General features: G+C 43.7%; 1 protein-coding gene across 1 annotated transcript; it reads right to left on the reverse strand.

Moving 5' to 3' along the window:
- Positions 1-1,709: 1,709 nt before the first annotated feature.
- On the reverse strand, positions 1,710-5,056 carry snrpd2 (small nuclear ribonucleoprotein D2 polypeptide). Its single transcript, XM_029681647.2, has 3 exons — positions 4,924-5,056; positions 4,368-4,547; positions 1,710-2,102 (listed from the first exon to the last, which is right to left on the reverse strand). Coding segments are annotated over exons 1-3 (357 nt in total). The 5' UTR covers positions 4,926-5,056; the 3' UTR covers positions 1,710-1,927.
- Between the last annotated feature and the right edge of the window lie 8,408 nt (positions 5,057-13,464).

Raw genomic sequence — 13,464 nt, forward strand, 5'->3', positions numbered from 1 at the left:
GTTGACTGAGAACTCATTCTCATTTGCAGCAACGACCTGGGGAATAGTTACAGGGGAGAGGAGGGGGATGAATGAGCCAATTGTAAACTGGGGATTATTAGGTGACCATGATGGTTTGAGAGCCAGATTGGGAATTTAGCCAGGACACCAGGGTTAACACCCATAAATGCCATGGGATCTTTAATGACCTCAGAGAGTCAGGACACCTGTTTAACTTCCCATCCGAAAGACGGAACCCAATCACTGCCCTGGGGCATTGGGATCTTTTTTTAGACCAGAGGAAAGAGTGCCTCCTACTGGCCCTACAACACCACTTCCAGCAGCATCTGGTCTCCTATCCAGGAACTGACCAGGACCAACCCTGCTTAGCTTCAGAAGCAAGCCAGCAGTGGTATGCAGGGTGGTATGCTGCTGCCAGTAAAAGGCACATGACAGCCCACTTGGAGTTTGCCAAAAGGCACCTAAAGGACTCTCAGGCCATGAGAAACAAGATTCTCTGGTCTGATGAAACCAAGATTGAACTCTTTGTCCTGAATGCCGAGCGTCACGTCTGGAGGAAACCTGGCACCATCCCGCCGGTGAAGCATGGTGGTGGCAGCATCATGCTGTGGGGATGTTTTTCAGCAGCAGGGACTGGGAGACTAGTGAGAATTGAGGGAAAGATTAACAGAGCAAAATACAGAGAGATCCTTGTTGAAAACCTGCTCCAGAGTGCTCAGGACCTCAGACTGGGGCGAAGATTCACCTTCCAACAGGACAACGACCTTTAGCACACAGCCAAGACAATGCAGGAGTGGCTTCGGGACAAGTCTCTGAATGTCCTTGAGTGGCCCAGCCAGAGTCCGGACTTGAACCCGATCAAACATCTCTGGAGAGACCTGAAAATAGCTGTATAGCATCGCTCCCCATCCAACCTGACAGAGCTTGAGAAGATCTGCAGAGAAGAATGGGAGAAACTCCCCAAATACAGGTGTACCAAGCTTGTTGCATCATACCCAAGAAGACTCAAGGCTGTAATCATTACCAAAGGTGCTTCAACAAAGTACTGAGTAAAGGGTCTGGGGGTCTGTAAATGTGATGTTTTTTCTTTTGAATAAACTTGCAAAATGTCTAAACATGTTTTTGCTTTTTAATTATGGGGTATTGTGTGGAGATTGAGGGAGGGGGGAATAGGGCTTGAACATAACAATCAAGGGGTCTGAATACTTTCCGAAATGCACTGTACAGTATGCCACATACTGGCAAATAACCTTGGGACGGGCACTCAAGCCCCAAGTTAACCGCACTGGTTTAAGTGCCAACTGTTTGAGAAGAAATAAATATGCTATTGAGACAATTAGCTAACAAAGTGGTCAGGATGGGGTGAGTCGCAGCGAAGACACAAGATGATACGGAGAACGCAGAGCAGGGTGTGAAGTGACAGTCAGCACATCTGGTCTCATCTATAATGCATGGTTCTTTAAACGGCAGTTTGTCGCATATTGAGCGCTGCCACCTGAAATCAACACTGACACCCAAGCTTCTGCCTGGGGAAACAGGCTAGAGGAGAGTGAGAGGATGGAGAGGAGGAGAGAAAGAGAGAAGTCAAGAGTCAGAGTTCTGTTCATCCCAGCATATCCCTTGCTTTCGAGCCTGAAACTATTTGAGATACAGTAGAGAATACATCTGGCTATGTTCTAAGAGTGCGTAGACGTATTCACAACACTGAATACCATACTTCTCGTCTTTTATTATTAAAATGAAAAACTAAATTAGCACCCTAAACAAAATAGAACGTCAGGAATAATCTTAATCAGCAATCCAAAGTGTGAACTTGGTATCATTTTCTCACATTCAATTCTAAACACACAGCTCAGATTCCTCTCTGTTCCAAAACAAAACATTATTTTCACATAATGACAGCTGGTGAAGTGGGCAAATTTACAGTCTATTTCCCTGTGATGAGGGGGTTTCTCAGCACCACGATCACGGAGTCTCCTCTCAGGAACATCTTGGAGACGTAACGGTCCTTGTTTACTGGTTTGGACTTCTTCTTGCCCTTGCCACTCTTGGGCACTTCTGTCCACATCTCCTTCACATTCTCCAGGACCATGTTGCAGTGTCTGCATTGAGAGGGGAATACAAATGTATACAGTTAACCAAAAAAGCATTAAGAATCAAGTCTTTGGGGGGGGGATATGGGTAACATGTGATAACAAAATGCACACATTATCTTGTGTCTGTATTTGTTGGACATTTGTGGTTAACCATATAACTCCAATTCCCAACTATTTTTTATTTATTTCACCTTTATTTAACCAGGTAAGCTAGTTGAGAAAAAGTTCTCATTTGCAACTGCGACCTGGCCAAGATAAAGCAAAGCTGTTCGACACATACAACAACACAGAGTTACATGAAATGAACAAAACATACAGTCAATAATACAGTAGAAAACAAAGTCTATATACAGTGAGTGCAAATTAAGTCAAATAAGGGCAATAAATAGGCCATGGTGGCGAAGTAATTACAATATGGCAATTAAACACTGGAATGGTAGATGTGCAAAAGATGGATGTGCAAGTAGAGATACTGTGGTGCAAAAGGAGCAAAATAAATAAATACAGTATGGGGATGAGGTAGATAGATGGGCTGTATACAGATGGGCTATGAACAGGTGCAGTGATCTGTGAGCTGCTCTGACAGCTGGTTCTTAAAGCTAATGAGGGAGATGGGAATCTCCAGCTTCAGTGATTTTTGCAGTTCGTTCCAGTCAGTGGCAGCAGAGAACTGGAAGGAAAGGCGACCAAAGGAGGAATTGGCTTTGGGGGTGACCAGTGAGATATACCTACTGGAGCGCGTGCTACGAGTGGGTGCTGCTATGGTGACCAGCGAGCTGAGATAGGGCGGGGCTTTACCTAGCAGAGACTTGAAGATAACCTGTAGCCAGTGGGTTTAGCGACGAGTATGAAGCGAGGGCCAGCCAACGAGAGCGTACAGGTCGCAGTGGTGGGTAGTATATGGGGCTTTGGTGACAAAACAGATGGCACTGTGATAAACTACATCCAGTTTGCTGAGTAGAGTGTTGGAGGCTATTTTATAGATGACGTCGCCGAAGTCAAGGATCAGTAGGATGGTCAGTTTTACGAGGGTGTTTGGCAGCATGAGTGGAAGCTTTGTTTCAAAATAGGAAGCCGATTCTAGAATTCATTTTTGATTGGAGATGCTTAATGTGAGTCTGGAAGGAGAGTGTACAGTCTAGCCAGACACCTAGGTATTTGTAGTTATCCACGTATTCTAAGTCAGAGCCATCCAGAGTAGTGATAGTGGATGGGCGGGCAGGTGCGGGCAATGATCAGTTGAATAGCATGCATTTCGTTTTATTTGCGTTTAAGAGCAAGTTGGAGGCCATGGAAGGAGAGTTGTATGGCATTGAAGCTAGTCTGGAGGTTAGTTAACAGTGTCCAAAGAAGGGCCAAAAGTATACAGAATGGTGTCGCCTGCGTAGAGGTGGATCAGATAATCACCAGCAGCAAGAGCAACATCATTGACGTATACAGAGAAGAGAGTCGGCCCGAGAATTGAACCCTGTGATACCCCCATAGAGACTGCCAAAGGTCCGGACAACAGGCCCTCCGATTTGACACACTGAGCTCTATCAGAGAAGTAGTTGGTGAACCAGGCAAGGCAATCATTTGAGAAACCAAGGCTGTTGAGTCTGCCAATAAGAATGTGGTGATTGACAGAGTTGAAAGCCTTGGCCAGGTCGATGAATACAGCTGCACAGTAATGTCTCTTATCGATGGTGGTTATGATATCGTTAAGGACCTTGTGCGTGGCTGAGGTGAACCCATGACCAGCTCGGAAACCAGATTGCATAGCGGAGAAGGTACGATGTGATTCAAAATGGTCAGTAATCGGTTTGTTAAATTGGCTTTCGAATACCTTAGACATGCAGGGTAGGATAGATATAGGTCTGTAGCAGTTTGGGTCTAGAGTGTCTCCCCCTTTGAAGAGGGGGATGACCGCGGTAGCTTTCCAATCTTTGGGAATCTCAGACGATACGAAAGAGAGGTTGAACAGGCTAGTAATAGGGGTTGCAACAATTTCGGCAGATAATTTTAGAAAGAGAGGGTCCAGATTGTCTAGCCCGGCTGATTTGTATCGGTCCAGATTTTGCAGCTCTTTCACAACATCAGCTATCTGGATATGGGTGAAGGAGAAATGGTGGGGGCTTGGGCGGGTTGCTGTGGAGGGTGCCGGGCAGTTGACCTGGGTAGGGGTAGCCAGGTGGAAAGCATGGCCAGCCATAGAGAAATGCTTATTGAAATTCTCAATTATAGTGGATTTGTCGGCTTGTGGAAAATACAGTGGCCTAGCTACATAAATACCTGTCAAATGCCTTGACACGGCCAAGCAGCTTCTTGTTGTTTCGGCAGTTGACGAGGACCTGTGTGTTGCTTTTGACAGACTGGGTGAGCACAGACAGGGGCCCAGTATTAAACTCCTCCTCCTCCCGCTTCTGGAGCTCCTCAGGAGTCATCTCAGACTTGGGTTTATTTAACAGGCTCCTGGAAGGATTATTGAGGATACTTATTGTTAACAGAGTTAAACTCCATGCAATTCAAACATTGTTGATCGAGATGATGATGATGATTGAGACTTGACAAAACTAACGTTAATTCAGACCAACAGTTAGCTGCTAACAAAGTGGAAAACTGTTTTACATGAAGTGGCCAAAGGCAATATGTATTAGCTTGTTGGCTGATAAGTTCCTAGGTTTATTATGGTTAGCTAGCTACAGTAGTTACTATCGCTAGTAACGTCATCATACACTATCGTTAACCAGCTAGCCAAATTTAACCACAATTCTTTCCACAGTGATGAGGCTCTGTTTAACTGTATATAAACAATGCACACATTGGTCATTTAAAGTAAGTTACTTACATATTTTCTGCAGCGAATGGCGATTTTAGCAGGAAACCAAGCTAGTAAATATGTTAGCTTTTTGCCTGCTTTAATCTCCAACGCCACACTCGCGTGTTCTCTGTACAACTTCTTCTTCTTCTTCTTTGGTTTAAGGGCAGTTGGCATTCAATTTTGTTGTATTACCGCCACCTACTAGACTGGAGTATAACTCCCTTATACTTTGCTTGAAAAATAAATTAACAAATACCCTACCATCTAACCCTACACTCAACAAAAACCCACCACCCTACTCCACTATTTAATCTATCAAGTCCTACCTCAGGCCAAAAGCCTTAAAAGACAGGACACCACTGCACAACACAGCCTGTAACTCTGACATCAAGTCTCGTACACCCAAATTTCTCTCTGTATCTGCCACTACAACCTACATTTTCTGTGACTTAAGTTCTATCCCTGCAGTACAGTTGATAGCCATTGCTATAAATGCAAAAAATCCAATCTTACTAAGACATACATCACTTGTTGGCCTATCCCTCTGTACTGGGTCCTATGGGCCCTAGTTTTGTCGCACCTTGACTACTGTGGTCAGGTGCCACAAAAAGGGACTTTTGTGCCTCAAAAAGGGACAATTGCAATTGGCTGAGAACAGGGCAGCACTGCTGGTCCTTGGATAGAGAGCTAATATTAATAATATGCATGTCAGTCTCTCCTGGCTCAAAGTGGAGGAGAGATTGACTTCATCGCTACTTGTATTTATCAGAGTTATTGACATGTTGAATGCACTGATCTGTCTGTTTGAACTACTGGCAAACAGCTCGGACACCTATTCATACCCCACAAGACATGCAACAAGAGGTCTCTTCACAATCCCCAAGTCCAGAACAGACTATTGGAGGTGCACAATACTACATAGTGCCATGACTACATGGAACTCTATTCCACATCAAGTAACTGATGCTAGCAGTAAAAAACACATCTTAAAAAACCCCACATCTTATGGAACAGCAGGGACTGTGAAGCAACACAAGCATAGGCACATACACGTGCATACACACAATAACATACACACTATATACACACATACACATGGATTTAGTACTGTAGATATATGGTAGTGGTGGAGCGGGGGGCACACATTGCCTGAGGGCACACAGTGTGTTGGGAAATCTGTGAATGTATTGTAATGTTTTTAAAATGGTATAAACTGCCTTCATTTTGCTGGACCCCAGGAAGAGTTGCCAAGGCAGAAGCTAATGGTAATCCAGAATAATTACAAAAATACAAATACTGGTACAGATCTTCTACTCACACCACTCCTTTCAGGAACCCTCCCCTTCGACCCATCTTTCTCTGCCTTCGTCACTGCCTCAGCATACGACAACTTCTGCACTACTCTAACCCTGGGAACCTCAACCTGCCTCTCTTTAGTGATAATGAATTTTACAAAAGACTTCCTAAGGACCCTACTAATCAATCAAGTCTCTGATCCACGATAAATTGTGAACATTTTTGAATGAAGGGGAAATTACAAAGATAGAATATGAGAATATGAAAATTGACTACCCAACCACACTTGTCATATACACTTTACCCAAAATTCACAAGAGCATGACACCCCCTATACCAGGCAGTGGTGTAAAGTACTTAAGTAGAAATACTTAAGTCGTTTTTGGGGGTATCTGTACTTTACTTTACTATTTATATTTTGGCAAACTTTTACTTTTACTTCACTACATTCCTAAAGAAAATAATGTATGTTTTACTCCCTACATTTTCCATGACATCCAAAAGTACTTGTTACATTTTGAAGGCTTAACAGGACAGGAAAATTGTCCTATTCACACACTTATCAAGAGAACATCCCTGGTCATCCCTACTGTCTCTGATCGGGCGGACTTACTAAACAAAAATGCATCTTTTGTAAATTATATCTGAGTGTTGGGGTGTGCCCCTGGCTATCCGTACATTTTAAAAACAAAAAAATGGTGCTGTCTGCTTTGCTTAATATAAGTCATTTGAAATTATTAATATTTTTTACTTTTGATACTTAAGAATATCTAGAACCAAATACTTTTAGACTTTTACTCAAGTGGTATTTTACTGGGTGACTTTCACTTTTACTTGAGTAACTTTCCATTAAGGTATCTATGCTTTTACTCAAGTATGACAATTGGGTACTTTTTCCACCACTGATACCAGGCAGGCCCATTGTGAGTAGTAACAGATCTCTGACAGAGAATATCTTTACCTTTAAAGACCATTTTGTGAAACCCTGGGCAATCTCTCTCCCCATGTATTTTTTGTAACCTTTATTTATGTACAATGATGGCCTACCCCAGCCCAACCCAGATGACACTGGGACAATGTGCGCAGCCCAATCACAGCCAGATGTGATACAACCTAGATTTGAACCAGGGACTGTAGTGACACCTCTTGCACTGAGATGCAGTGCCTTAGACTGCTGTGCCACTTGGGAGTCCCTATAACCCTGCCTCAAATCATTTGGAATCTGTGGATCAGATATCTGAAAATTCTATTCTGGGTACTTTTGATGTTACCAGTCTATATACTAACATCCCCATCAGTGCAGCCTAGAGGCCTTCAAGCTCTACGTCAATGAACATCCCCCTAATGCTCTTCCCAGCACCAATTGTGCTGTGGACTTGGCTGATCTGTACTAACTTGGCTGATCTTGTACTATCCTCCAACAATTTTCTCTTCAAAGGATACTTTTTCTTCCAGACCAAAGGGACAAAGATGGGGAGTACTATGGCTCCTAATTATGCTAACCTATATCTAGGAATGTCTGAAAAACATGTGGTACTGAATCCAGACATTAACCCCTTTCTCTCCAATATTCTCCTAATTTGGAGATATGTGGATTATGTTTTTGTGATTTATACAGGGACCCAGGAAGAACTCTTGGAATTCCATGCCTATCTAAACTATGAATGAGCACCTTTGTTTCATCATTAACTAGTTTTCTTGATGTGATGGTTATTAAAGACAAAACCTCCCTCTACAGATCCCTATAAGAAACGTACAGACAGGTACACCCTCCTTAGAGGTGTCAGCATTTATTTTTTTATTTTTTTCCCACCTTTATTTAACCAGGTAGGCTAGTTGAGAACAAGTTCTCATTTGCAACTGCGACCTGGCCAAGATAAAGCATAGCAGTGTGAACAGACAACACAGAGTTACACATGGAGTAAACAATTAACAAGTCAATAACACAGTAGAGAAAAAAAAGAAAAAAAAGGGGAGTCTATATACAATGTGTGCAAAAGGCATGAGGTAGGCGAATAATTACAATTTTGCAGATTAACACTGGAGTGATAAATGATCAGATGGTCATGTACAGGTAGAGATATTGGTGTGCAAAAGAGCAGAAAAGTAAATAAATAAAACAGTATGGGGATGAGGTAGGTGAAAATGGGTGGGCTGTTTACCAATAGATTATGTACAGCTGCAGCGATCGGTTAGCTGCTCAGATAGCTGATGTTTGAAGTTGGTGAGGGAGATAAAAGTCTCCAACTTCAGCGATTTTTGCAATTCTTTCCAGTCACAGGCAGCAGTACTGAGAGTACTGGAACGAAAGGCGGCCAAATGAGGTGTTGGCTTTAGGGATGATCAATGAGATACACCTGCTGGAGCGCGTGCTACGGATGGGTGTTGCCATCGTGACCAGTGAACTGAGATAAGGCGGAGCTTTACCTAGCATGGACTTGTAGATGACCTGGAGCCAGTGGGTCTGGCGACGAATATGTAGCGAGGGCCAGCCGACTAGAGCATACAAGTCGCAGTGGTGGGTGGTATAAGGTGCTTTAGTGACAAAACGGATGGCACTGTGATAGACTGCATCCAGTTTGCTGAGTAGAGTGTTGGAAGCCATTTTGTAGATGACATCGCCGAAGTCGAGGATCGGTAGGATAGTCAGTTTTACTAGGGTAAGCTTGGCGGCGTGAGTGAAGGAGGCTTTGTTGCGGAATAGAAAGCCGACTCTTGATTTGATTTTCGATTGGAGATGTTTGATATGAGTCTGGAAGGAGAGTTTGCAGTCTAGCCAGACACCTAGGTACTTATAGATGTCCACATATTCAAGGTCGGAACCATCCAGGGTGGTGATGCTAGTCGGGCATGCGGGTGCAGGCAGCGATCGGTTGAAAAGCATGCATTTGGTTTTACTAGCGTTTAAGAGCAGTTGGAGGCCACGGAAGGAGTGTTGTATGGCATTGAAGCTCGTTTGGAGGTTAGATAGCACAGTGTCCAATGACGGGCCGAAAGTATATATAATGGTGTCGTCTGCGTAGAGGTGGATCAGGGAATCGCCCGCAGCAAGAGCAACATCATTGATATATACAGAGAAAAGAGTCGGCCCGAGAATTGAACCCTGTGGCACCCCCATAGAGACTGCCAGAGGACCGGACAGCATGCCCTCCGATTTGACACACTGAACTCTGTCTGCAAAGTAATTGGTGAACCAGGGAAGGCAGTCATCCGAAAAACCGAGGCTACTGAGTCTGCCGATAAGAATATGGTGATTGACAGAGTCGAAGGCCTTGGCAAGGTCGATGAAGACGGCTGCACAGTACTGTCTTTTATCGATGGCGGTTATGATATCGTTTAGTACCTTGAGTGTGACTGAGGTGCACCCGCGACCGGCTCGGAAACCAGATTGCACAGCGGAGAAGGTACGGTGGGATTCGAGATGGTCAGTGACCTGTTTGTTGACTTGGCTTTCGAAGACCTTAGATAGGCAGGGCAGGATGGATATAGGTCTGTAACAGTTTGGGTCCAGGGTGTCTCCCCCTTTGAAGAGGGGGATGACTGCGGCAGCTTTCCAATCCTTGGGGATCTCGGACGATATGAAAGAGAGGTTGAACAGGCTGGTAATAGGGGTTGCGACAATGGCGGCGGATAGTTTCAGAAATAGAGGGTCCAGATTGTCAAGCCCAGCTGATTTGTATGGGTCCAGGTTTTGGAGCTCTTTCAGAACATCTGCTTTGGGTAAAGGAGAACCTGGAGAGGCTTGGGCGAGGAGCTGCGGGGGGGGCGGAGCTGTTGGCCGAGTTTGGAGAAGCCAGGCGGAAGGCATGGCCAGCCGTTGAGAAATGCTTATTGAAGTTTTCGATAATCATGGATTTATCGGTGGTGACCGTGTTACCTAGCCTCAGTGCATTCATCCACATACACTTATTAAAAGTCTCGCTGTCAATTCAGCCGCATCAGAAGAATATGCAGCTCTGATGCTTCCTACCAGAAACAGACCATGGACCTCACACAAAGGTTTAAGAAAAGGGGGTACAAAGACAATTGGGTGAAACATGCCCAAGTTCAAGAAAAATCAGAACATGTCCCCTCTGGCTTCACACAAAACTCACCATTGAGGAAGCCATTTAAGGACATTATCAGGAAGCACTAGTACCATTGAAACCTATCTTTAAATATCCCTCACGTATGGTCTCTAAAAGACCCCCAAAAATGTGAGGAAAAGGTTCTGAAGGGTAATTACAAATGTGGCCAATGTGCAGTTTCACCTACAAATGGGACTCACTGACCCACCCCAGCAAAGAACAAAGATTTAAGATCAATGGCCTGATTACCTGCATGTCCGTCAATGTCGTTAACATGTTGAAATGTCCTTGTGGTCTGTCTTACATAGGGAGAACCGGTAGAAGCCTTAACATTTACATTTAAGTCATTTAGCAGAAGACCCGGATCAGTGAGCACCGCAGCACTATATGGACAGGTGAGACAAAACATTTGGTTGCTATTCCTTTTGTACAAGCTCGACATCCTATTAGTTCACTGAGATACATTGGAATAGAAATTGTCAAGATGTCATGCAGGGGAGGCGAGATTGAGAGGAAACTTCTTCAAAGGGAATCTTTCTGGATCTACAGGCTCAACACACTGTCTCCTCTTGGCCTTTACGAGGAGTTTGAGTTAAAAAAAAGTTAAAATGTCCAAATTATTGTGTTTTTATCCAAATTGAATATTGTGTGTATATACAGTTGAAGTCGGAAGTGTAAATACACTTAGGTTGGAGTCATTAAAACTTGTTTTTCAATCACTCCACAAGTTTCTTGTTAACAAACTATAGTTTTGGAAAGTCGGTTAGGACATCTGCTTTGTGCATGACACAAGTAATTTTTCCAACAATTGTTTACAGACAGATTATTTCACTTATAAATTACTGTATAACAATTCCAGTGGGTCAGACGTTTACATACACTAAGTTGACTGTGCTTTTAAACTACTTGGAAAATTCCAGAAAATTGTCATGACTTTAGAAGCTTCTGATAATCCAACTGACACCATTTGAGTCAATTGAGGGTGTATCTGTGGATGTATTTCAAGGCCTACCTTCAAACTCAGTGCCTCTTTGCTTGACATCATGGGAAAATCTAAAGAAATCAGCCAAGGCCTCAGAAAAAAATTGTAGACCTCCACAAGTCTGGTTCATCCTTGGGAGCAATTTCCAAACACCTGAAGGTACCACGTTCATCTGTACAAACAATAGTACACAAGTATAAACCCCATGGGACCACACAGCCGTAATACCACTCAGGAAGGAGACGCGTTTTGTTTCCTAGAGATGAACGTAGTTTGGTGCAAAAAGTGTAAATCAATCCCAGAACAACAGCAAAGGACCTTGTGAAGATGCTGGGGGAAACAGGTACAAAAGTATCTATATCGACAGTAAAACGAGTCCTATGTCGACAAACCTGAAAGGACGCTCAGCAAGGAAGAAGCCACTGCTCCAAAACCGGCATAAAAAAAGCCAGACTACGGTTTGTAACAGCACATGGGGACAAAGATCATATTCCATAGTAACTTCTGGCAAACATATCTAAAGACATCAGTGTCTTTAGATCAGCAGGAAACTTTGTGGAAATTAATATTTCTGTCATTCTCAAAACATTTGGCCACGACTGTACACATTGATCACTTTTCTTGTGTATGATCATATATTTTGATACATTGAATGTTAATATTGTGAATCTGTTATATATTTATACCTCCTGTTTCAGAAAGTAATGTCACTAAGTACTGCCCCTATATACAGTGCATTCAGAAAGTATTCAGACCCCTTGACTTTTTCCATACTTTTTCTACATCTTCAGTAATCTACACACAATACCCCATAATGACAAAGCGAAAAAAGGTTTTTATGATTTTTAGCAAATGTATTAAAAATTAAAAACATAAATATTTACATAACTATTCAGACCCTTGGCTATTAGACTCGAAATTGAGCTCAGGTGCATCCTGTTTCCATTGACCATCCTTGACATGTTTCTACAACTTGATTGGAGTCCACCTGTGGTAAATTCAATTGATTGTACATGATTTGGAAAGGCACACCTGTCTATATAAGGTCCCACTGTTGACAGTGCATGTCAGAACAAAAACCACGCCATGAGGTCAAAGGAATTGTCCGTAGAGCTCCGAGAGAGGATTGTGTCGAGGAACCTGATGGTCACTCTGACAGAGCTCTAGAGTTCCTCTGTGGAGATTGGAGAACATTCCAGAAGGACAACCATCTCTGCAGCACTCCACCAATCAGGCCTTTATGGTAGAGTGGCCAGACAGAAGCCACTCCTCAGTAAAAGGCACATGACAGCCCACTTGAAGTTTGCCAAAAGGCACCTAAAGACTCAGACCATGAGAAACAAGATTCTCTGGTCTGATGAAACCAAGATTTAACTCTTTAGCCTGAATGCCAAGCGCCACACCTGGAGGAAACCTGGCACCATCCCTCCGGTGAAGCATGGTAGTGGAAGCCTCATGAAGTGGGGATGTTTTTCAGCGGCAAAGATGAATGGAGCAAAGTTCAGAGAGATCCTTGATGAAAACCTGCTCCAGAGCGCTCAGGACCTCAGACTGGGGCAAAGGTTCACATTCCAAAAGAACAACAACCCTAATTACTACGGCAGACCAGGGGGTTTGGTCAAGATGTTTACACAGATCAGACACTGACAGAGTTGGATTATCTCGGTTTCAAGGATGTTTATTTAAATAGCAAGCAAAAATAAAATAATAGGTCTCCCACAGGAAACCCTCTCCGGGGTACCGTCTTCTGGACTCCGGGTCTTGCTGCATCCTGTGGGGAACAAAACAGAGCTCCCTCCATTATCCCTGGGACTGAGCATGACTATACGGGAGTAACCTCTCTTCCCCCAGTCCCCTCTCCGTGCTGCCCTTTTAGCAGCTTTCTTGTAAGGTTCCGGATTAGAGTCCCCCGCACCTTGAAAGCGGGAGCTCTACCCTTTAGCTCAGTGCGAATGTTGCCTGTAATCCATGGCTTCTGGTTGGGTTATGTACGTACAGTCACTGTGGGGACGACGTCCTCGATGCACTTATTGATAAAGCCAGTGACTGATGTGCCATAGGAAGAATCCTGGAACATGTTCCAGTCTGTGATAGCAAAACAGTCCTGTAGTTTAGCATCTGCTTCATCTGACCACTTCTTTTATAGACAGAGTCACTGGCGCTTCCTGCTTTAATTTTTGCTTGTAAGCAGAAATCAGGAGGATAGAGTTGTGGTCGGATTTA

The sequence above is a fragment of the Oncorhynchus nerka genome, linkage group LG14, assembly GCF_034236695.1.
Source record: "Oncorhynchus nerka isolate Pitt River linkage group LG14, Oner_Uvic_2.0, whole genome shotgun sequence".
Lineage (NCBI taxonomy): Eukaryota > Metazoa > Chordata > Actinopteri > Salmoniformes > Salmonidae > Oncorhynchus > Oncorhynchus nerka.

Excerpts from the sequence above, each read along its gene's own strand:
- snrpd2 (XM_029681647.2), bottom strand. Across the intron at positions 2,103-4,367 it reads CGTGTCAAGGCATTTGACAG|ACACTGCAACATGGTCCTGG; the intron begins GTATTTATGTAG and ends CTCTCAATGCAG.